This window comes from Dromaius novaehollandiae, chromosome 33 (assembly GCF_036370855.1).
Source record: "Dromaius novaehollandiae isolate bDroNov1 chromosome 33, bDroNov1.hap1, whole genome shotgun sequence".
Classification (NCBI taxonomy): Eukaryota; Metazoa; Chordata; class Aves; order Casuariiformes; family Dromaiidae; genus Dromaius; species Dromaius novaehollandiae.
This window is the reverse complement of record NC_088127.1, coordinates 673,781-695,026: the sequence shown is the minus strand read 5'-3', so window position 1 is coordinate 695,026 and position 21,246 is coordinate 673,781. Positions and strand designations below refer to the sequence as shown.

At 72.3% G+C, this 21,246-nt stretch overlaps 2 protein-coding genes across 2 annotated transcripts in view; both read right to left on the bottom strand.

Moving 5' to 3' along the window:
- Nucleotides 1–1,001, bottom strand: part of LOC135323950 (RAC-beta serine/threonine-protein kinase-like) — a 6,380-nt gene extending 5,379 nt beyond the window's left edge. The window contains exon 1 of the mRNA XM_064499209.1: nt 757–1,001. Coding sequence (XP_064355279.1) covers nt 757–1,001 — 245 coding nt within the window. The remainder of the gene's footprint in view (nt 1–756) is intronic.
- ADGRL1 (adhesion G protein-coupled receptor L1) overlaps nt 30–21,246 on the bottom strand; it is a 49,822-nt gene continuing 28,605 nt past the window's right edge. Inside the window, exons 9-25 of the mRNA XM_064499208.1 lie at nt 20,615–20,718; nt 19,744–19,929; nt 17,918–17,956; nt 16,565–16,748; nt 15,848–15,970; nt 14,857–15,062; nt 13,841–14,011; nt 12,206–12,415; nt 10,727–10,947; nt 9,322–9,388; nt 8,570–8,661; nt 7,240–7,408; nt 6,268–6,396; nt 5,672–5,768; nt 4,332–4,460; nt 3,760–3,777; nt 30–2,265 (exon numbers count right to left, since the gene is read on the bottom strand). Coding sequence (XP_064355278.1) covers nt 1,424–2,265; nt 3,760–3,777; nt 4,332–4,460; nt 5,672–5,768; nt 6,268–6,396; nt 7,240–7,408; nt 8,570–8,661; nt 9,322–9,388; nt 10,727–10,947; nt 12,206–12,415; nt 13,841–14,011; nt 14,857–15,062; nt 15,848–15,970; nt 16,565–16,748; nt 17,918–17,956; nt 19,744–19,929; nt 20,615–20,718 — 2,987 coding nt within the window. The 3' untranslated portion in view covers nt 30–1,423. The remainder of the gene's footprint in view (nt 2,266–3,759; nt 3,778–4,331; nt 4,461–5,671; nt 5,769–6,267; nt 6,397–7,239; nt 7,409–8,569; nt 8,662–9,321; nt 9,389–10,726; nt 10,948–12,205; nt 12,416–13,840; nt 14,012–14,856; nt 15,063–15,847; nt 15,971–16,564; nt 16,749–17,917; nt 17,957–19,743; nt 19,930–20,614; nt 20,719–21,246) is intronic.

Below are 21,246 nucleotides of genomic sequence, written 5' to 3'. Positions count from 1 at the left end.
GGTGGGGGCCCCCCGTGCCTCAGTTTCCCCGGGGGGAGTGGGGGGGGTCTGGTCCATTTACAGCTATATTACAAGGAAAATGTGTCTTTTTTGGGGGGGGGGTGTTGGGGGGGGCTTTTTGGCAACGAAATGGGTGGGGGGGGCCCTCAGTGGTGGTGGTGGGGCCCAGAGCCCCCCCCATGGCCCCCCCCCAGCTCGGTGCTGCCAATGGCTTTCGTGGTGGGGGGGGTCGCACGGGGAGGGGGAGCCCTGTGAGTCCGTAGTCGTGCGAGGGGGGGGCCGGGACCCCCCCCAAAATGGGGCTGCCCCCCCCCCCCACTTCCCGCCATGTTCCTCTCCCCCATTGGGAACAGAAAGCCCCCCCATGGTGGGGTTTGGGGGGGGGGCCCCCATTTCCAGCCCTGGGGGGGGCAGGTGGGGGGGTCCCATGTCTGGGGGGAGCACGAGGACCCCCCCGTGTCCATACTGGGGGGGCACGAGGACCTCTGTGTCCATGCAGGGGGGCACGAGGAGCCCCCCCCATGTCCGGGGGGGGCACGAGGACCCCCGTGTCCATGCGGGGGGGCACGAGGACCCCCCCATGTCCGGGGGGGGGGCACGAGGACCCCGGTGTCCATGCAGGGGGGCACGAGGAGCCCCCCCATGTCCGGGGGGGGCACGAGGAGCCCCGGCTCTGGTTCGGGGGGGGCACAAGCACCCTTGGGTCCACACGAGGGGGGGGCGCGAAGCCCCCATGTCCGGGGGGGGGGCGCAGGCCTGCAGCGTCCGGTGCTGGAGGTGGCCGAGGCCGGGTCCTCGTGCAAGGCCGGGTCCACGTGCAAGGTCGGGGCGGCGTGCGAGGTCGGATCCTCGTGCAAGGCCAGGTCGACGTGTGAGGCCGGGTCCTCGTGCAAGGCCGGGTCCTTGTGCGAGGTCGGGTCCCCGTGCGAGGTCGGGTCCCCGTGCGAGGCCGGGTCCCCGTGCGAGGCCGGGGCGATGGGAGGGGGATGCCAGGCCCCCATGCGAGGCCGGATCCTCGTGCAAGGCCAGACCCCCGTGCGAGGCCGAGGCGATGGGCGAGGCCAAATCCTCGTGCAAGGCCGGACCCCTGTGCAAGGCCAAGCCGCCGTGCGAGGCCAGACCCCCGTGCGAGGCTGAGGCGATGGGCGAGGCCGGATCCTCGTGCGAGGCCGAATCCCCGTGCGAGGCCGGGATGCCAGGCGAGGCCGGATCCTCGTGCAAGGCCGGACCCCCGTGCAAGGCCGGACCCCCGTGCGACACCGGATCCTCGTGCAAGGCCGGATCCCCGTGCGAGGCCGGGATGCCAGGTGAGGCCGGATCCTCGTGTGAGGCCGGATCCTCGTGCAAGGCCGGATCCCCGTGCGAGGCCGAGCCCCCGTGCGAGGCCGGGCCGGGGGGGGGGCGGCGGGTGGGGGGGGGCCGCTCAGAGGCTGGTGACGAGCTGCATCTGCCCGTCGGGCTCGGGCCCCCCCGGCCCCTCGGCCCCCCCGAAGGCCTCGCGGCTGGGCCGCCGCCCGGGGCAGTAGGCCGGGCCGGGGGGGGGCGGCGGGGGCGGCGGCGGGGGGGGGCCGGCGGCGCGGGGCGGCGGGGGGCCGCCGAAGTAGGGGGGCGCCTCGGGGGGCCCCTCGGGGCTGCTGTCCGGGTAGGCCGAGTCCCGGGGGGGGGGCACCGCCGCGGCGGCGGGGGGGGCGGCGGCGGCGGCGTAGCGCGAGTCCCGGGGGGGCGAAGGAGGGGGGGGCGGCGGCCCCCCGGGCCCCGGGCCCAGCCCCGCTTGGGCCCGCGCCAGCTCCTGGTACAGCAGTCCCAGCTCGGGGGGGGGCTCGCCGGGGGGGGGCGGCGGCGGCGGCGGCGGCGGGGGGGGGGGCGGCGGCCCCCCGTGCGAGATGGCGGCTCCTCCGTGCGACGCGGCTGCTCCGTGCGACATGGTGGCTGCGTGCGAGGCGGCTCCGCCGTGCGAGGCGGCCCCCCCGTGCAAGGCGGCCCCCCCGTGCAAGGCGGCCCCCCCGTGCGCGGGGGCCCCCCCGTGCGCGGCGGCGTGGGCGGCGGCGGCGGCGGCGGCGCGCAGGTTGTTGTGCACCAGCTCGGAGATGATCATCTTCTCCAGGGCGGCGGCGTCCGGGGGGGGGCGGCGGCCCTCGGGCCCCCGCGGCCCCCCCGGCCCCCCCTCGCCCTCGGCGCCCCGCAGCGAGTAGCTGTTGTTGAAGTTGCCGTTGAGCGGCAGCGTGTCCAGGGCGCCGGCGTCGCGCGGCCCCCCCAGCGGGTGCTCTGCGGGCGGCAGCCGCGTCAGCGGGGGCACCAGGGGGGGGCACGAGGGGACGCGGGGGCACGAGAGGGTGCGAGGGTGCACAAGTGGGTGCAAGGGGGCACGAGGGGACGCGGGGGCACAAGTGGGTGCAAGGGGCACGAGGGGGTGCGAGGGGACACGGGGGGGCATGAGGGGACGTGGGGACACGAGAGGGTGCGAGGGGGCACGAGGGGACGTGGGGGGGCACAAGTGGGTGCGAGGGGCACGAGGGGATGTGAGGGGACACGGGGGGGCACGAGGGGACGCAGGGACATGAGAGGGTGCAAGGGGCACGAGGGGACGTGGGGGCACAAGTGGGTGCAAGGGGCACGAGGGGGTGTGGGGGTGCAAGGGCACAAGTGGGTGCAAGGGGCACGAGGGGGTGCGAGGGGACACGGGGGGGCACGAGGGGACGCAGGGGCACAAGGGGGTGCGAGGGGACACGGGGGGGCACGAGGGGACGCAGGGGCACGAGGGGGTGCGAGGGGGCACGAGGGGATGCAAGGGGCACGAGGGGGTGCGAGGGGACACGGGGGGGCACGAGGGGACGCAGGGGCACGAGGGGGTGCGAGGGGGCACGAGAGGGTGCAAGGGGCACGAGGGGACGTGGGGGCACAAGCGGGTGCAAGGGTGCACAAGTGGGTGCGAGGGGGCACAAGCGGGTGCAAGGGGCACAAGGGGGTGCGAGAGGCACGAGGGGATGTGGGGGTGCGAGGGCACAAGTGGGTGCAAGAGGCACAAGGGGCACGAGGGGGTGCGAGGGCACGAGGGGGCACGAGGGGACACAAGAGGGTGCGAGGGACGCAAGGGGACATGGGGGCACAAGCAGGTGTGAGGGATGCGAGGGGACGGGGGGCACGAGCGGGTGTGGGGGGCACAAGGGGACACGGGGGCACACGTGGGTGCGAGGGGCAGGAGGGGACATGGGGGCACACGTGGGTGCTAGGAGCCCAAGAGAGGACGTGGGGGCACACGTGGGTGCGAGGGGCACGAGGGGACATGGGGGCACACGTGGGTGCGAGGGGCACGAGGGGCGTGAGGACCGCGAGGGCACGGGGGGCACGAGGGCACGTGGGGCACGAGGGGACGTGGGGGCACAAGCGGGTGCGAGTGGCCCAAGGGGACACGGGGGCATGAGGGGGTGTGACGGGGGCGTGGGCACACAAGGGGACATGGGACACGAGGGGACGTGGGGCACGAGGGGACGTGGGGGCACAAGCAGGTGCGAGTGGCATGAGGGGACATGGGACACGAGGGGATGGGGGGCACGAGGGGACGGGGGCACGAGGGGATGGGGGGCACGAGGGGACGAGTGGCACGGGGGACGTGGGGGGGGCACAGAGACACGAGGGGGCACGAGGGCACCAAGGGGGACAAGAGGGTGCAGGGGCATGGGGGGGCACAAGGGGAGGTACGAGGGGACACTGGGGAACACGTGGGGGGGGAAAGGGGGGGCATGAGGGGGGGGCACTTACTGGTCTCGCGGAAGCTCCCTGGTGGCAGCAGGCAGAGATGGCAGGTTAAGGGGGGGCCCTGACCCCCCAGAGCCCCCCCGGCCCCCCAGCACCGAGCCCCAGAGCCCCCCCGGCCCCCCAGCACCGCCCCCCAGAGACACCCGAGCCCCCCCCGGCCCCCCAGCACAGACCCCCGGAGCCCCCCAGAGCTCACCCGGCCCCCCAGCACTGATCCCCAGAGCCCCCCCGAGCCCCCCCGGCCCCCCAGCACCGACCCCCGGAGCCCCCCAGAGCCCACTGGCCCCGCGGGGGGGTATTTGGGGCTGCCCCAATGTGTGGTACCTACCCGGGGGGGGGGCGAAGGTGGGGGGTGCCCTGGGGGGGGCATTTGAGGATGCCCCCACACGCGGTACCCATGGAGGGGGGAAGCAGGGGGTGTTTGGGGAGGGGGGATTTGTGGGTCCCTGGGGGCGGGGGAAGGCGGGGAGGGGGTGCCGGGGGGCATTTTGGGGGGCACGCCAGGAGTCCCCCCCCGGGGAGCCGAAGGGGGGGGGGGTTCCTCGGAGGGGGGGGGGGCGCGCGGGGGGGCCCACCTGGGGAGTTGAAGGCGGGGGGCGAGCTGGGGTTGAAGCCCACCGACTCGGCGATGAGGGTGTTGTAGGGGCTGGTGCCCCCCCGGGGCTGCAGCACCGGGTTGGTCAGCAGGTGGTTGCCCATGGTGCCTGCGGGCAGAGGGGCCACCGTCACCGCGGGGGGGCCGGGGGGGCCCGGGGGGGGCAAAGGTCTCGCCTGGGTCGGGGGGGGCTGCGGGGGTCCCAGGGGCTCCTGAGGGTCCCACTTGGATTGAGGGTGGGGTCAGAGTTGGGGGGTCCCGGGGATCCCACCTTGGCTGAGGGTGGGGGTCAGGGGTTTTGGGGGTCCCACCTCGGTTGAGGGTGGGGGTTGGGGGGCTTGGGGGTCCCGGGGGTCCCATCCTGGCTGAGGGTGGGTGTTGGAGGGGCTTGGGGGCCCCTGGGGGCTTGGGGGTCCCACCTTGGTTGAGGGTGGGGGTTGGGGGTCCCAGGGGGTTTTGGGGGTCCCACCTTGGTTGAGGGTGGGGGTTGGGGGTCCCAGGGGGTCTTGGGGGTCCCATCTTGGTTGAGGGTGGAGGTCGGGGGTCCCGGGGGTCCCAGGGGTCCCACCTCAGCTCAGGGTGGGGGTCAGAGGGTCCCACCTTGGCTGAGGGTATGGCTTGGGGGTCCCAGACGGTTTTGGGGGTCCCACCTCGGTTGAGGGTGGGGGTCGGGGGGCTTGGGGGTCCCGGGGGTCCCATCCTGGCTGAGGGTGGGTGTTGGAGGGTCTTAGGGGCCCCTGGGGGCTTGGGGGTCCCACCTTGGTTGAGGATGGAGTTTGGGGGTCCCACGGGGGTTTTGGGGGTCCCACCTTGGTTGAGGGTGGGGGTTGGGGGTCCCAGGGGGTTTTGGGGGTCCCACCTTGGTTGACGGTGGGGGTTGGGGGTCCCAGGGGTCCCACCTCAGCTCAGGGTGCGGGTCAGGGGGTCCCACCTTGGCTGAGGGTATGGCTTGGGGGTCCCAGAGGGTTTTGGGGGTCCCACCTTGGTTGAGGGTGGGGGTTGGGGGTCCCAGGGGTCCCACCTCAGCTCAGGGTGGGGGTTGGAGCAGTTGGAGGTCCCAGGGAGTTGGGGGTCTCACTTTGGCTGAGGGTGGGGGTTGGAGCAGTTGGGGGTCCCAGGGTGTTGGGGGTCTCACCTTGGCTGAGGGGGGGGGTCGGGGAGCTTGAGGGTCCCGAGATTCCCACCTCGGTTGAAGCCGGGTGTTACGGGACTTGGGGGTCCCAGCTCGGTGTGGGGTGGGTGTGGGGGGTCCCGGGGGTCCCAGCTCGGCTGAGGGTGGGGGTCGGAGGGCTTGGGGGGTCCCGGCGCCGGGGGTCTCACCTCGGTTGAGGGTGGGGGTGCTGTTCAGGTCCCCCGCCATGAAGCTGGACTCCGTCTGCTTCCGCACGGTGTCGTTCCACATCCTCCGGATCCGGCTCTGGGGGCGACAGCTCGGCTGGGACCCCCCCCCGGGAACCCCCACCCTGGGGACCCATCACCCCCAGGGACCCCCACCCTGGGGACCCCAATGTCCCCAGAGACCCCGGTGTCCCCAGAGACCCCCACCCCAGGGACCCATCACCCCCAGGGACACCCACCCTGGGGACCCCAATGTCCCCAGAGACCCCGGTGTCCCCAGAGACCCCCACCCTGGGGACCCATCACCCACAGAGACCCCCACCCTGGGGACCCCAATGTCCCCAGAGACCCTGGTGTCCCCAGGGACCCCCACCCTGGGGACCCCAATGTCCCCAGAGACCCCAGTGTCCCCAAGGACCCCCAAACCGGGTACCCATCCCCCCCAGGGACCCCCACCCTGGGGACCCCGACACTCCATTGCCCCCAGGGCCCCCCTGTCGCCCCTGGGGACCCCGCAGCCCCCCCCCCCCACCCGGGTGCCGCGGCTGTTGCCGGTGGCGGGGGTGCGGCGGCGGTACCTGGGTGCCGGTGTAGTAGCGGGTGTTGGTGCGGATGGCGGAGGTCTTGAGGGAGCCCAGGGTGGTGCCGGGGGGGCTGCGCAGGCAGCAGGACGCGTGCCGCAGGCATTTGCTGAGCTCCCGGTGCACCTGGGGGGGGGGCGGCGGGGTCAGGGGGGTGGGTGACACCCCCGGGACCCCCCTGGGACCCCCCCGCACCCCTGGGAGCCTGGTTACCCCACCCCAAGGGACCCTGGCCCTGGGACCCCCCACCCAAGGGATGACCCCCCCCCAGGAGCCTGGTTATCCCACCCCGGGTGCCCCCAACCTTGGGACCCCCCCACCCCAGGACCCCTATTCTGGGACCCCCACCACCACCCCTGGGTGCCCCCCATCCCAGGTCCCTTATTCTGGGATGCCCCCACCCCTGGGTGCCCCTCACCATGGGACCCACCACCCCAAGACCCCTGCTCTGGGACCCCACCACCCTTGGGTGCCCCCCACCATGGGACCCACCACCCCAGGACCCCCATTAGGGGACCCCACCACCCTGGGTGCCCCCACCATGGGACCCACCACCCCAAGACCCCTGCTCTGGGACCCCACCACCCTGGGTGCCCCCCACCATGGGACCCACCACCCCAAGACCCCTGTTCTGGGACCCCACCACCGTTGGGTGCCCCCCACCATGGGACCCACCACCCCAGGACCCCCATTAGGGGACCCCACCACCCTTGGGTGCCCCCCACCATGGGACCCACCACCCCAAGACCCCTGTTCTGGGACCCCACCACCCTTGGGTGCCCCCCACCATGGGACCCACCACCCCAGGACACCCATTATGGGACCCCACCACCCTTGGGTGCCCCCCACCATGGGACCCACCACCCCAAGACCCCTGCTCTGGGACCCCACCACCCTTGGGTGCCCCCCACCATGGGACCCACCACCCCAAGACCCCCGTTCTGGGCCCCCCCCACCCCGGGGTGCCACCTTCTTCTGGAGGGCGCAGTGGAAGACGAAGATGAAGGTGCCCTGCAGGGCGTTGCAGGCGGTGAAGAGCGAGGCCGTGAGCACCGACTCGCGGGTGACGAAGAGGAGGCCGAAGGCCCACGTCAGCCCCAGCAGCAGCAGCAGCGCGATGGCACCCAGCGCCCACGACCTGCGGGGGGGGGGACGGGGTCAGGGGGGTCCCGGCACCCAGCGCCTGGGGGGGGGGGGCCTGGGGTCCCCAGCACCCAGGACCTAGGGGTCCATGTTCTGGGGGTCCCCGTGCTGGGGGGTCTCATCCTGGGGGGCATCAGGGCCCCACATTTTGGGTGTCCCTGTTTTGGGGTCCCATCCCGGGGTGCAGCAGGGCCCCCCATTTTGGGGACCCTGTTTCAAGGTGCCCGTTTTGGGGGGCCTGTTTCGGGGCGGCCCATCCCGGGGGTCATTGAGGCCCACGTTTCGGGGGTCCCCATTTCAGGGGTCCCCATTTCGGGGCCTCGTTTCAGGGGGCCCTGTTTTGGGACCTGTTCTGGGGTCCCTGTTTCAGGAGGCCCTGTTTTGGGGATCCCTGTTTGGGGGTCCCCATTTCGGGGGGTCCCCGTTTTGGGACCTGTTTTGGGGGTCCCCATTCCGGGATCCGTTTTGGAGGTCCCATTTCAGGGGTCCCATTTCAGGGGCCCCTGTTTTGGGGTCCCATTTTGGGGGTCCCGTTTCAGGGGTCCTCCTTTCGCCATACCTGTTTTGGGGGTCCTGTTTTAGGGGTCCCGTTTCGGGGGTCCCCATTTTGGGGCCCTGTTTTGGGGTCCCATTTCAGGGGTGCCCCTTTCGGGTACCCATTTTAGGGTCCCTGTCTCGGGGTCCCTGTTTCGGGGGTCCTATCTCAGGGGCCCCTGTTTTGGGGTCCCTGTTTCAGGGGTCCCCATTTTGGGGGTCCTGTTTCGGGGTCCCCATTTTGAGGGTCCCGTTTCGGGGGTCCCATTTCAGGGCCCTGTTTTCGGGTTCCCATTTCAGGGTCCCGTTTCAGGAGTCCCCATTTTGGTGGTCCCTGTTTTGGGGTCCCCATTTTGGAACCCGTTTTGGAGATCCCATTTCAGGGGACTGTTTTGGGGGTCCCCATTTTGGGGGTCCCCATTTCAGGACCCATTTTGGAGGTGCCATTTCAAGGGTCCCGTTTCGGGGTCCCTGTTTCAGGGGTCCCATTTCAGGTGCCCCTGTTTTGGGGTCCCCGTTTCGGGGGTCCCATTTCGGGGGTCCCCATTTCGGGGCCCCCATTTCGGGGGTCCCATTTCAGGGTCCCCATTTCGGGGTCCCCATTTCGGCCCCCCCCGCTCACTTGATGCTGTCGAGGCGGCTGGAGTCGGGCTTGAGGGCGGCCGAGCTGCGGATCATCTTGTGCAGCGTCACCAGCAGGAACACCAGGTTCACCTGCGCGGACCGTCAGCGCCCCACGGCCGCCCCACGGCCGCCCCACGGCCGCCCCACAACCCCATGGACACCCCACGGCCACCCACCGCCCCACAGATCGACCCATGGACACCCCACCGCACCCACCGTCCCATGGACAGACCCATGGACACCCCACTGCCCCACAGACCACCCCATGGACACCCTGCTGCACCCACCACCCCACGGACAGACCCACGGACACCCCACCGCCCCACGGACATCCCACTGCCCCACGGACGGACCCATGGAGACCCCACCACACCCACCACCCCACGGGCAGACCCACGGACCACCCCACGGACACTCCACCACCCCACGGACAGCCCCACAGACACCCCACGGCACTCACTGGCCCGCGGACTGCCCCATGGACAGACCCACGGACCACCCCACGGCACTCAGAGCCCCACGGACACCACACTGACCCATGAGCGGACCCACAGACAGACCCACAGACCGCCCCAATGCCAGACCCACAGCAGGTCCCACAGCCGGGCCCACGGCAGGTCCCCTGGCACCCACTGGCCTGCCCCACATCGAGTCTCACGACACCCACCACCCCACGGCAGCGCCCAGAGCCTCCCCGCGGCACCCGGCACCCCACGGCGGGACCCCCAGCGGCTCCCGCAGCCCCCTCACCAGGATGACGAAGGCCACGGGGCCGATGAAGCTCCAGATGAAGTAGTTGTCCACCCGCAGCCAGCACCTGGGGGGAGAAGGGGGTCAGCAAGCTCCGCCCCCCACCTGCCAGGCCCTGCCCCCTGCCCCAGGCTCCGCCCCCGCCAGGCCCCACCCCTCAGCCAGGCGCCGCCAGTCGACAGCGGCGGCGACGCCCACCACCAAGGCCCCGCCCACAACCCCAGGCCCCGCCCCTGCCCCAAGCCACACCCACTCACGCCTGGTTGGTGCCGTAGCTGCAGTGGTCAACGGTGGCGGCGACGCCCACCACAGCCCCGCCCCCTGCCCCAGCAGGCCCCACCCCCTGCCCCAGGCCCCGCCCACTCACGCCTGGTCGGTGCCATAGCTGCGGTGGTTGATGGCGGCGGCGACGCCCACCACCAAGGCCCTGCCCCCCACCCCAGGCCCCGCCCCCTGCCCCAAGCCCCGCCCACTCACGCCTGGTCGGTGCCGTAGCTGCGGTGGTTGACGGCGGCGGCGACGCCCACCACCAAGGCCCTGCCCCCCACCCCAGGCCCCACCCCCTGCCCCAAGCCCCGCCCACTCACGCCTGGTCGGTGCCATAGCTGCGGTGGTTGATGGCGGCGGCGACGCCCACCACCAAGGCCCTGCCCCCCACCCCAGGCCCCGCCCCCTGCCCCAAGCCCCGCCCACTCACGCCTGGTCGGTGCCGTAGCTGCGGTGGTTGACGGCGGCGGCGACGCCCACCACAGCCCCGCCCCTGCCCCAGCAGGCCCCACCCCCTTTTCCAGGCCCTGCCCCCTGCTCCAGGCCCCGCCCACTCACGCCTGGTCAGTGCCATAGCTGCAGTGGTTGATGGCGGTGGTGACGCCCACCACCAAGGCCCCGCCCCCTTCTCCAGGCCCCGCCCACTCACGCCTGGTCGGTGCCGTAGCTGCGGTGGTTGACGGCAGCGGCGACGCCCACCACAGCCCCGCCCACCACAGCCCTGCCCCCTGCCCCAGCAGGCCCCACCCCCTGCCCCAGGCCCCGCCCCCTGCTCCAGGCCCCGCCCACTCATGCCTGGTCGGTGCCATAGCTGCAGTGGTTGATGGCGGTGGTGACGCCCACCACCAAGGCCCCGCCCCCTCAGCCAGGCCCCGCCCCCTTCTCCAGGCCCTGCCCACTCACGCCTGGTCGGTGCCGTAGCTGCGGTGGTTGACGGCAGTGGTGACGCCCACCACCAAGGCCCCGCCCCCTTCTCCAGGCCCCGCCCACTCACGCCTGGTCGGTGCCGTAGCTGCGGTGGTTGACGGCGGCGGCGACGCCCACCACAGCCCCGCCCACCACAGCCCCGCCCCCTGCCCCAGCAGGCCCCACCCCCTGCCCCAGGCCCCGCCCCCTTCTCCAGGCCCCGCCCACTCACGCCTGGTCGGTGCCGTAGCTGCGGTGGTCGACGGCGGCGGCGACGCCCACCACCACGGCCGGGAAGCAGTAGCCGCCGGCGTAGTAGTACTTGCGGCGCGACAGGTCGCTCTCGAAGACCTCCAGCAGCAGCAGGTAGAGGTGGACGCCCTCCAGGCACAGCCACGAGAAGGACGCCAGGAAGAAGTAGTGCAGCAGCCCCGCAAAGATGGGGCAGGCCACCTGCGGGGGGGCGCGCCGTGGGGCAGCCGTGGGGCTGGGGGCGTCCCACAGGGCTGGGGGCACCCATAGGAACAGGGGCTGCGTGGGGACGGGGAACCCATAGGGACGGGGACCCTATGGGGATGGAGATACCGTGAAGATGGGGCAGGCCACCTGCGGGGGGGCACGCCATGGGGCAGCCGTGGGGCTGGGGGCGCCCCGCAGGGCTGGGGGCACCCATAGGAACAGGGGCTGTGTGGGGACGGGGACCCTATGGGGACGGGGACCCTATGGGGACGGGGACCCCGTGAAGATGGGGCAGGCCACCTGCGGGGGGGGCGCGCCGTGGGGCAGCCGTGGGGCTGGGGGCGCCCCGCAGGGCTGGGGGCACCCATAGGAACAGGGGCTGCGTGGGGACGGGGACCCTATGGGGACGGGGACCCCATGAAGATGGGGCAGGCCACCTGTGGGGGGGAGCGCCGTGGGGCTGGGGGCACCCATAGGAACAGGGACCCCATGGGGACAAGGACCTCGCAAAGATGGGGCACCTGCAGGCCACCTGCGGGCATAGGCACAGGACGCTGTGGGGCAGCCATGGGGCTGGGGGCACCCCAGGTGTAGGGGGGATGTGGGCGCCCATCCTCTGGTGGCCTCTGAGGTGCTGGGGGGGCCACAGGGGGTCCCGTGGGGTCCCTGGGAGGATCTGGGGGGATCCCAAGATGCCATGAGTGGGTGCAGAGGATCCCTGGGGTGCTGTGGAAGCACCCTGGGGTGCCAAGGGGGGTCCTTGGGGGTCCCTGGGGGGCTCTGGTGGCCTCCAAGCTGCCCTGGGGGGTCCCATGGGATCCCTGGGGGGGGGATTGGGGGCCTCTGGGGGGTCCCAAGGTGCCATGGGGCTGCAGGGGGGCCCTTGGGTGCCACGGGGGGGTCCTGAGGGGTTTCTGGGGGGCTCTGAGGTGCCCTGGGGGGTCCCAGGTTCCCCTGGGTGCCACGGGGGGGTCCCGAGGGGCTCCAAAGTGCCCTGGGGGATCCCAGGGTGCCATGGGGCTGTGGGGGGGTCCCTTGGATGCCATGGGGGGGGTCCCGAGGGGCTCCAAGGTGCCCTGGGGGGTCCCTTGGGTGCCAGGGGGGTCCTGTGGGCTCTGAGGTGCCCTGGGGGGGTCGTGGAGGGCTCCGAGGTGCCCTGGGGGATCCCAGGGTGCCACGGGGGCCGCAGGGGGATCCCTTGGGTGCACAGGGGGGTGCCGGGGGGGTCCCAGGCGCGCGGCGGGGGCCCGACCTGGTACTGGGTCTTGTCGATGCCGACGAGGAAGACGAGCTCGGCGAGGAAGAGGCTGATGCAGAGGTTCTTGTGGATGGTGGTGCGGTCGGAGGGCAGCCCGCGCAGGCAGCAGAAGGCCGAGATGCAGATGCCCAGGCACACCAGGGCCACCACGATGCCCACCCACGAGATCACCGACAGCAGCAGCTCGTTCAGGCGGCCCTGGTACTGCGCGGGCGGCCGGCGTCAGCGCGCGGTGCCGGCACCCTGACCCGCACCCACCGCCGGCATTGTGCCTGGCGTGGGCACCCGGCACGGCCCTGCACCCTCCCCGTGTCCTGCACGGCTGTGAGCACCCGTGATGGCACCCGTGCGGCGATGGCACCCGCAGCGGTGCCCTGCATTGCATCCTGTGTCCCCCTGCGTCCCCGTGTCCCCCCCGTGTCCCCCGGGTGCTCACGCTCTCGCGGTGGGCCATGAGGACGGCGAAGTTGGTGAGGTGGCTGCAGGTGCAGGACGTGTGCGTGGCGTCGCCCCGTGTCCCCCTGCGTCCCCACGTCCCCGCGTCCCCCTGCGTCCCCGTGTCCCCCCCGTGTCCCCGTGTCCCCCCCGTGTCCCCCCGGGTGCTCACGCTCTCGCAGTGGGCCATGAGGACGGCGAAGTTGGTGAGGTGGCTGCAGGCGCAGGACGTGTGCGTGGCGTCGCCCCGTGTCCCCCTGCGTCCCCACGTCCCCACGTCCCCCTGCGTCCCCGTGTCCCCCCCGTGTCCCCGTGTCCCCCCCGTGTCCCCCGGGTGCTCACGCTCTCGCGGTGGGCCATGAGGACGGCGAAGTTGGTGAGGTGGCTGCAGGTGCAGGACGTGTGCGTGGCGTCGCCCCGTGTCCCCCTGCGTCCCCACGTCCCCGCGTCCCCCTGCGTCCCCGTGTCCCCCCCGTGTCCCCGTGTCCCCCCCGTGTCCCCCCGGGTGCTCACGCTCTCGCAGTGGGCCATGAGGACGGCGAAGTTGGTGAGGTGGCTGCAGGCGCAGGACGTGTGCGTGGCGTCGCCCCGTGTCCCCCTGCGTCCCCACGTCCCCACGTCCCCCTGCGTCCCCGTGTCCCCCCCGTGTCCCCGTGTCCCCCCCGTGTCCCCCGGGTGCTCACGCTCTCGCGGTGGGCCATGAGGACGGCGAAGTTGGTGAGGTGGCTGCAGGCGCAGGACGTGTGCGTGGCGTCGCCCCGTGTCCCCCTGCGTCCCCACGTCCCCACGTCCCCCTGCGTCCCCGTGTCCCCCCCGTGTCCCCGTGTCCCCCCCGTGTCCCCCGGGTGCTCACGCTCTCGCGGTGGGCCATGAGGACGGCGAAGTTGGTGAGGTGGCTGCAGGTGCAGGACGTGTGCGTGGCGTCGCCCCGTGTCCCCCTGCGTCCCCACGTCCCCGCGTCCCCCTGCGTCCCCGTGTCCCCCCCGTGTCCCCGTGTCCCCCCCGTGTCCCCCCGGGTGCTCACGCTCTCGCAGTGGGCCATGAGGACGGCGAAGTTGGTGAGGTGGCTGCAGGCGCAGGACGTGTGCGTGGCGTCGCCCCGTGTCCCCCTGCGTCCCCACGTCCCCACGTCCCCCTGCGTCCCCGTGTCCCCCCCGTGTCCCCGTGTCCCCCCCGTGTCCCCCGGGTGCTCACGCTCTCGCGGTGGGCCATGAGGACGGCGAAGTTGGTGAGGTGGCTGCAGGCGCAGGACGTGTGCGTGGCGTTGGTGTCGAGCAGGCGGCAGCCCTGCGTCGACCAGTGCCCCGTCATGGAGCGCTCCGAGTAGTTCCAGAAGGAGCAGTTGGCGTTGAAGTGGTTCTTGGCCTGCGGGAACCGGCTCAGCGCTGGGGCGACTGGGGAAACTGGTGGTGCTGGGGGCTCCCCAGGGGCACCAAGGGGGCCAGGGACTGGGAGAACTGGGAGGCACTGGGAGAACTGGGAGGCATTGCAGGAGCTGGAGGTCTTTGGGAGCCCTGGGGGCACTGGGTGTCCGGGGACGGGGAGAACTGGGAGGCACAGAGAGGCGCTGGGGGTGCTGGGGGGCATTGGGGGTCCTGGGGGTACTGGGTGCCCAGGGACTGGGACAACTGGGAGGCACTGGGAAGTACTGGGGGTGCTGGGGGGCATCAGGGGTCCAGGGGGCACTGAGTGCCCAGAGACTGGGAGGCCTGGGGGCACTGGGGGTGCTGGGGGTCCCCAGGGCTCTTTGGGGGTCCCTGAGGGAGCTCAGGGGCCAGCTGAGGGTCCCAGGGGATCCCCACAGCTGGGGATGGGTCCCAGGTGGTCCCCAGGGGCCAGCTGGGGGTCCCAGGGGCTGCCCAGGGGGTCCCAGGGGGTCCCCAGGGCTGTTTGGAGGTCCTGGGGGTCCCAGGGGCTGGGCAGGGGTCCCAGGGGGTCCCCAGGGCTGTTTGGAGCTCCTGGGGGTCTCAGGGACCAGGGCTGGCTCCCAGGGGCTGGGTGGGGGTCCCTGGGCGGTCTCAGGGGCCAGCGGGGGGTCCCAGGGGCTGCCTAGGGTGTCCCAGGGGGTCCCCAGGGCTGTTTGGAGGTTCTGGGGGTCCCAGGGGCTGGGCGGGGGTCCCAGGGGGTCCCCAGGGCTGTATGGAGCTCCTGGGGGTCTCAGGGACGAGAGGTGGCTCCCAGGGGGCACCGGGGCGGGGCGGGGGTCTCACCTCGAGGTGGGGCAGGGTGAAGACCACGGGGTCCATGAGGAAGACCCGGCTGGACTCCTTGTTGATGGAGGCGGCGATGACCTGGGAGTTGACGACGAGCGAGGGGCTGCGGGCGCCCACGTCCCCCCCCAGCCGCACCGTCGCGTTCTCCGTCGACAGGAACAGCCCCAGGTTGTTGTACAGGATGAAGACCACCTTGACCACCCCTGCGGGCCCGGAGCCGTCAGACCCCCCGGGCACCCCTGAGAGCCCCCCCAAAACTCCCTACCCCTCCCCAGGACCCCTGAGAGACCCCCAACAACTACCTGGTTGCTCCAGGACCCTCCAAGAGCCCCCTCAAATCTCCCTGACCTCCCACAAGGACCCCTAAGAGCCCCCCAAAATCTCCCTGATTGCTCCAAGAACCTCCAGGAGCCCCCCAAATCTCCCTGCCCTCCCCCAGGGACCCCGAGAGCCCCCTGAAACCTCCCTGAGCCCACCGGGGACCCCTGGGAGCCCCTCAACGTAACCTTGAGGCCTCCACAAGACCTCCAGAGCTCCCTGGGACCACAGAGATCCCCCCACATCCCCCTGAGATCTTCCCAGAGCCACTTGGGAGCCTTGAGACCTCCTGGAGACCCCCATGATCTCCCCAACACCCCCTAGGATCCTCCTGGGATCTCCAAGGTCCCCAAGGACCCCAGATTTCCTTGAGATCTCTCTGATCCCCTCCCCAGCTCACCCCAGACCTCCTTTGAGACTCCCAAGATCCCCCCTCAAGTCCCTGAGGCTTTTCCAGGACCTGCCTGAGACCCCCAAATCCCCAAATCTCCCTCTTCAGACCCCCAAGAGCCCCACCAGAGACCTCTGAGGTTCCCCCAACCCTCCCAAGACCCCTGAGAACCCCCCAAAACCCCTGATGGGACCCTAAAATCCCCCGGGATCCTCCTGGAGCCCCTGAGATCCCCCCAGGACCCTCGAGACCCCCCCGGGATGACCCCCGGCCCCTCACCGTTTCGGCTGTTCTGCTTAAGGGTGTTGGCCGAGAGCTGGATGAAGCTCTCGCCCCCGAACTCCTGGGGGAAAACCAGCTCCTGGACCTGCCCCTCCGTGTTGAGCACCGTCACCTCCAGCACTGGGGGAGAGCACAGGCGCGTGGCCTCGCACACGTGTGCCCCCGCACACGCATGTCCCTGCCAGCCAATCCCCTTGCACACGCATCCCTCTCGCACGCCCATGCTCCTTGGGCAGCTGGTGCAGCTCCCCTGGGTCGTGGCCCCCAGGGACCCAGGCGTCTGGGGACCCCCTTTCCCAGGGACCCAGGCGTCCGGGGACCCCCCTTTCCCAGGGACCCAGGCGTCCAGGGACCTCCTTTCCCAGGGACCCAGGCATCCGGGGACCCCCCTTTCCCGGGGACCCAGGCATCCGGGGACCTCCTTTCCCGGGGACCCAGTAGGGTCTTGCCCAGGTCTTTGCTGGGACTCCCCTGGGTGACGAGGCGATGTCCCCATGGGGACCCAGGCGTCCGGCTATTCCCCTCCCCCGGGGATTCAAGGCCCCCCCTTGCCCAGGGGCCCAGGTGTCCGGGCAGGGTCTCCCTTAGGTGTCTGCTGGGGCTGCCCTGGGAATCGAGGTGAGGTCCCCAGGGGGACCCAGGCATCCGGGCCCCGAGGGTGCGGGTGCCGCTGCGGGGGCCCAGGCGTCCGGGGGGGTGAGGGGGGGGGCGCACCGAGGTTCTGGCGGGCGGCGAGGAAGCGGGCGGGCTCCTTGACGTTGTCGGCCAGGAGGAAGGCGCCCTCCTCGAGCACGTCGAGCAGCATGGTGGCCGTGTGCGCCTGCTCCGAGCCGTTCATGTCGCGCCACGACTCCAGCGCCTCGGGGCGCAGCAGGTTATCCACCGCCTCCACCACCGCCTGCGGGCACCGCTCAGCCACGCCCCTGGCCACGCCCCTGGCCACGCCCCCAGCACCCACACCCCTGCATGCACTGCTCAGCCACGCCCCTGGCCACGCCCCCGCCAGGCCACACCCCCACCTCCACCTGCAGGCACTGCTCAGCCACACTCCTGGCCACGCCCCTTGCCACGCCCCCCCCCGCGAGGCCACACCCCCAGGCACCTCACCACTACCTACACCACTGCCTGTGGGCACTGCTCAGCCACGCCCCTGGCCACGCCCCCCACCAGGCCACACCCCCACCTCCACCTGCAGGCACTGCCCAGCCACACTCCTGGCCATGCCCCTTGCCACGCCCCCCCCGCGAGGCCACACCCCCAGGCACCCCACCCCTACCTACACCACTGCCTGTGGGCACTGCTCAGCCACGCCCCTGGCCACGCCCCCCGCCAGGCCACACCCCCACCCCCACCTCCACCTGCAGGCACTGCCCAGCCACACTCCTGGCCATGCCCCTTGCCACGCCCCCCCACGAGGCCACACCCCCAGGCACCCCACCCCTACCTACACCACTGCCTGTGGGCACTGCTCAGCCACGCCCCTTGCCACGCCCCCCCCGCGAGGCCACACCCCCAGGCACCCCACCCCCACCACCTGCAGGCGCCATCCAGCCATGCCCTGGCCACGCCCCCCACCGGTGGAGCCACGCCCCTGGCCACACCCCCACCACTTGTGGGCACTGCTGAGCCACGCCCCCTGACATGCCCCCCGTGGGGCCCCGCCCCCAGCACACCTCCCACTGGGGCCATGCCCCCTGGTCACGCCCCCCAACAGGCCCCACCCACCACTCCATGGCACAGCCCGGATCCATGGCCCTGACCCCCAGCCCCATAGCAGAGCCCCACGGCCCTGACCCCCAGCCCAGTGACCCCCAGCCCCACAGCAGAGCCTCATGGCCCAGCCCTGCCCCATGGCCCTGATCCCCAGCCCCACGGCACAGCCCTGACCCCCAGCCCCATGGCACAACCCAGACCCACAGACCCGAACCACAGCCCCACGGCCCAGCTGTGACCCCCAGCCCTAACCCCCAGCCCCATGGCACAACCCAGACCCACAGACCCGAACCACAGCCCCACAGCCCAGCCGTGACCCCCAGCCCTGACCCCCAGCCCCCCGGCCGCGCTCACCTTGATGTAATCCTTACACGTCCGCTCCCGCTTGTGCATCTGGGCGGGGGCAAAGAGGGCATCAGCCTGGGCGGGGGGGCACCGCGTGCGACCCCCAAGTGCCCCCAGACCCCCTTCCCCTTCCCAGTGGGGCCCTGGAGGACCTGGAGGTCCACCTGGAGGACCCCAGTGGTCCAGGACACCTAGTCAAGGGCACCCCTGGCGTTTGAGGGCCCCGTCACCCAGAGGACGCTGGTGCTCAGGGCACCCCATCACCGGGAGGACCCTGTCATCCAGGGCACCCCATCACCGGGAGGACCCCGATGTCCAGGGCACCCTGTCACTGGGAGGACCTCGGTGTCCAGGGCACCCCGTCACCTGGAGGACCCTGGAGTTTGGGGGACCCTGGCATCTGGGAGACCCCGTCACCAGGAGGACCCTGGTGTCCAGGGCACCCCATCACCGGGAGGACCGCAGTGTCCAGGGCACCCTGTCACCGGGAGGACCCCAGCCTCTGGGAGACCCCTTCACCCGGAGGACCCCGGTGCTCAGGGCACCCCATCACCGGGAGAATCCTGGTGTCCAAGGCACCCTGTCACCTGGAGGACCTTGGTGTTCAGGACACCATCACCAGGAGGACCCCGGTGTCCAGGGCACCCCGTCACCCGGAGGACCTTGGCGTTTGGGGGACCCTGGCGTCTGAGGGACCCCATCACTTGGAGAACCCTGGTGTCCGTGGCACCCCGTCACCCAGAAAACGCCAGCATCCAGGGCACCTCGTCCCCAGGAGGACCCCGGCGTGCCGGGCACCCCGTCCCTGGGAGGACGTCAGCGTCCAAGGCACCCCGTCCCCGGGAGGACCCCGGCATGCAGAACACCCCGTCCCCGGGAGGACCCCGGCATGCCGGGCACCCCGTCCGCAGGAGGACGTCAGCGTCCAAGGCACCCCGTCCCCGGGAGGACCCCGGCGTGCAGAACACCCCGTCCACAGGAGGACGTCAGCGTCCAAGGCACCCCGTCCCCGGGAGGACCCCGGCGTGCAGAACACCCCGTCCCCGGGAGGACGTCAGCGTCCAAGGCACCCCGTCCCCGGGAGGACCCCGGCGTGCAGAACACCCCGTCCCCGGGAGGACCCCGGCGTGCCGGGCACCCCGTCCCCGGGAGGACGTCAGCGTCCAAGGCACCCCGTCCCCGGGAGGACCCCGGCGTGCAGAACACCCCGTCCCCGGGAGGACCCCGGCGTGCCGGGCACCCCGTCCCCGGGAGGACGTCAGCGTCCAAGGCACCCCGTCCCCGGGAGGACCCCGGCGTGCAGAACACCCCGTCCCCGGGAGGACCCCGGCGTGCCGGGCACCCCGTCCGTGGGAGGACATCAGCGTCCAAGGCACCCCGTCCCCGGGAGGACCCCGGCATGCAGAACACCCCGTCCCCGGGAGGACCCCGGCGTGCCGGGCACCCCGTCCGCGGGAGGACGTCAGCGTCCAAGGCACCCCGTCCCCGGGAGGACCCTGGCGTGCAGAACACCCCGTCCCCGGGAGGACCCCGGCGTGCCGGGCACCCCGTCCGCGGGAGGACGTCAGCGTCCAAGGCACCCCGTCCCCGGGAGGACCCCGGCGTGCAGAACACCCCGTCCCCGGGAGGACCCCGGCGTCCAAGGCACCCCGTCCCCGGGAGGACGTCAGCGTCCAAGGCACCCCGTCCCCGGGAGGACCCCGGCGTGCAGAACACCCCGTCCCCGGGAGGACCCCGGCGTGCCAGGCACCCCGTCCCCGGGAGGACGTCAGCGTCCAAGGCACCCCGTCCCCGGGAGGACCCCGGCGTGCAGAACACCCCGTCCCCGGCCGCACCTTGTTGTAGTTCTTGCCGGCGGACTCGCGCTCGACGGGCCGCAGCGCCTGCAGCTGGGCGTCCAGGATGTCCAGGAGCTGCTCGAGCAGGCGCACGGAGGAGCTGACGTCGCCGGCGTAGACGGGCCCCCGCGTGTGCCGCGCCAGCTCGCTGGCGATGTTCGCCGCGTTCTCCCCGCTCTTGATCTGGGGGGGCGGGGGGGGGGGTCAGCGCCGGCTCTCTCCCCCCGACTTTGCACCCCGCGATTGTCCCCATGGGGACGCCGTGGGGGGGGGGGGCTGGGGGTTGCCCCCAGGGTGTCCCTTGGGGATGGGGACCCCCCTTATTCAGTGCTGGGGTAGGGAGGGGGGGTCTCAGGGGTCCTGGGGGGGGACACTGAGGGGTCTGGGGGGGGGCTTTGGGTGGGAAGGGTCCCAGGGCCCTGCGTGGGGGTCCCTGGGGTGGGGAGGGTCCTGGGGGTCCCTGGAGAGGGTCTTGGGGGGGTCCCCAGGATGGTGAGGGCCCTGGGGGGTCCCTGGAGAGGGTCTTGGGGGGGTCCCCAGGCTGGGGAGGGTCCTGGGGGTCCTTGGTTGGGGGTCTTAGGGAGGGTCCCCGGGCTGGGGAGGGCCCTGGGGGTCCCTGGTTGGGGGTCTCCAGGACAGTGAGTCCCTGGGTCTCAGCTGGGGTCCCTGGGGGGGGTTCCGGGGCTGGGGGGGTCTTGGAGGGGTCTCGGGGCGGGCGCGGTACCTTCTGGGCCACCTGGTTGACCCAGGGGCTGGTGTCCGGGGGTCCCTGGGGGGGGTCCCCGGGGCAGTGAGGGTCCCGGGCTCCCAGGCTGGGGGTCCCCAGGGCTGGGGGGTCTCGGGGGGGTCTCAGGGGGGTCACTGGTACCTTCTGGGCCACCTGGTTGACCCAGGGGCTGGTGCAGTTGCTGAGGTCGGGGCCGCGCGGGTTCCACACGCCCAGGCCCAGCAGGCACTGGAAGGAGGCGATGCCTGGGGGGGCCGGGGGGGGGGTCAGCCGGGAGAACAGTCCCACAGCCCCCCGCAGAGCCCCACAGCCCCATAGACCCCCCATACCCACTCCCCATGTCCCTGCAGCCCCCCCAGCCCCATAGCCCCCCCCATACCACCCATATCGCACTCCTCCATATCCCCCTGGCCCCATAACCCCCTCCATACCCCACTCCCCATGTCCCTGCAGCCCCCCCCAGCCCCATAGCCCCCCCATATCACCCATACCCCAACCCCCATATCCCCCCCAGCCCCATACTCCCCCCATACCCCACCTGCATACCCCCCTCCCTGGCCCCATAGGCCCTTCCATATCCCACCCCCCCAGCCCTGTAGCCCCCCCCAGCCCATCCATACCCCACCCCCCAGCCCCCTCCAGCCCCGTAAGCCCCCCCATATCCCATCCTCCCGACCCCATAGCTGCCCCCAAACCACCCATACCCCACCTCCTAGCCCCCCCAGCCCCATAAGCCCCCCCATACCCCATTCCCCCGGCCCCATAGCCCCCCC